Genomic DNA, 1,651 nt, shown 5'->3' on the forward strand with positions numbered 1-1,651 from the left:
CAGATACGTCTCTGGGTGAAGGCATTATAGCGGACGATGCAGTTGTTAGTAGAGTCTGAGATAGAGATCAAGAGCAGAGAGCAGGTGTGGAAGGTGAAATTCCATTGCCTATAGGAATAGGTGTTAGTGAAGTGAGATAAGAGATAACACCCATGATCATATGATCTTTTATGAATGCAGAACGCATGGGAAATGTATGTGCGGGGGTACATATGTGAGTAAAGGTAATGTCAAAATTTACATAAAGAGAGCATTTAGAAGCATCAGAGTCAAAAAATAAACTATCATCACCTTGGGTAGAATATCATTTGGGCCAGCTGTGGAGAAGTTTCAGGTCAGTTCAGCCGGGGGAGGTTAAACATCATCAAGTACCAGAAGTGTCCGTCAAATGGCAAATTCAGGTTTCAACCGAGGAGGCCGATCACATAAACAAGGTAAACAGATTGCACGGTACAAATTCAATTCATCCCAAAGATTAGGAGTACACAGCCAGAGGCGACAAGCTGTCAAATGGCATACTGAAACAACATGCCCCGGCCCGTCGTGGCAAATTGCAAGTGGCCGCAAAAGAAGTGCCAGCAATCAGAAAAGCAACGGCCACGCCTTGCTCGCTTGCTTGTTCTCTCCACTTCCTCGCAAAGTGGATGTTTCAGAACTGCGGCGGCAAGTGGTGACAAAATTACCGTCCCTCCAAGCGAGCAGTTTGAAAGCAATATAATCAAACAGCCTCGACCGAGGAACAAAACCGTCAAAACCATCATCATCATCATCATCAGCTGGCTTAAAATTCAATCACACCCGGCAGGGCGGTTTCTGATTTTACCGCATTCACTGGAAAAATCACCGACCACTGTGCAAAATAATCCAATTGAGCTGCATTTAATAAATAATGGCCAATTGGCAATTGAACACAGCACCAAAGCGTTCAGCCGCCCTCTTCTGACCTCATCACTTTGGTATTTCAAATTGTCCGCAATTGGCCAAAATTGCCAAATCAACCAAACAAATAAATCATTTCACGCTCTTCTACACAAATGCACCACCACCCAACCAGCATCCTCACTGCAACTATCCTCTCCCCCCCCCCCACACACACACACACAACGGCAGTTGCAGTTGTGGAATGTTAAAAGCAAATTTTCCCAACTGGAATGTGAATAAGTTCTTCTCACACATATATTATCATCATCATCATTCTCCCAAATAATAATTGAAGCCAAAAAATGAAAAAAAAATTGCCACTTCTTCACCGAAAACTGAAAATAAATATTTTTACCGCGCCAATTACAATTAACACGACAATCACAAACTGAATCGTTGAAAAAATTTTTTCAATATTCATTTTTCGAATCACCACACGCGTGCAAATTCGAATAAAAGTCAAAAACGAATAAACGAGAAATTTCAAAAAAAAAAAAACCTTTCTAATAAATAAATATCCTTGTCACTATACGTTCAGAAAATGAAAGCAATTGTTGTTCTTGTTTCGGTGAATCACAATCACATTGCTTTCAACGGGATTTTTTGACCAAAACAAAATTGTGCACACTTCACACCACAACAACACGAAACGAAACATTTTTAACAACACGACAAAATTTAAATAAAAAAAATAAAACATTTCCATCAGTTGTGGAAAGTAAATATTTTC

General features: G+C 40.1%; 1 protein-coding gene across 1 annotated transcript; it reads left to right on the forward strand.

The window, feature by feature from the left end:
- Positions 1-401: 401 nt before the first annotated feature.
- Tsp_14878 (conserved hypothetical protein) lies at positions 402-718 on the forward strand (the record flags this gene model as incomplete). The annotated part of the gene is made up of 1 exon (XM_003366842.1): positions 402-718. A coding segment is annotated over one exon (317 nt), but the record flags the coding sequence as incomplete, so codon positions are not given.
- Positions 719-1,651: the final 933 nt, after the last annotated feature.

Source organism: Trichinella spiralis (assembly GCF_000181795.1).
Source record: "Trichinella spiralis strain ISS 195 chromosome Unknown Scfld5299, whole genome shotgun sequence".
Taxonomy (NCBI): Eukaryota; Metazoa; Nematoda; class Enoplea; order Trichinellida; family Trichinellidae; genus Trichinella; species Trichinella spiralis.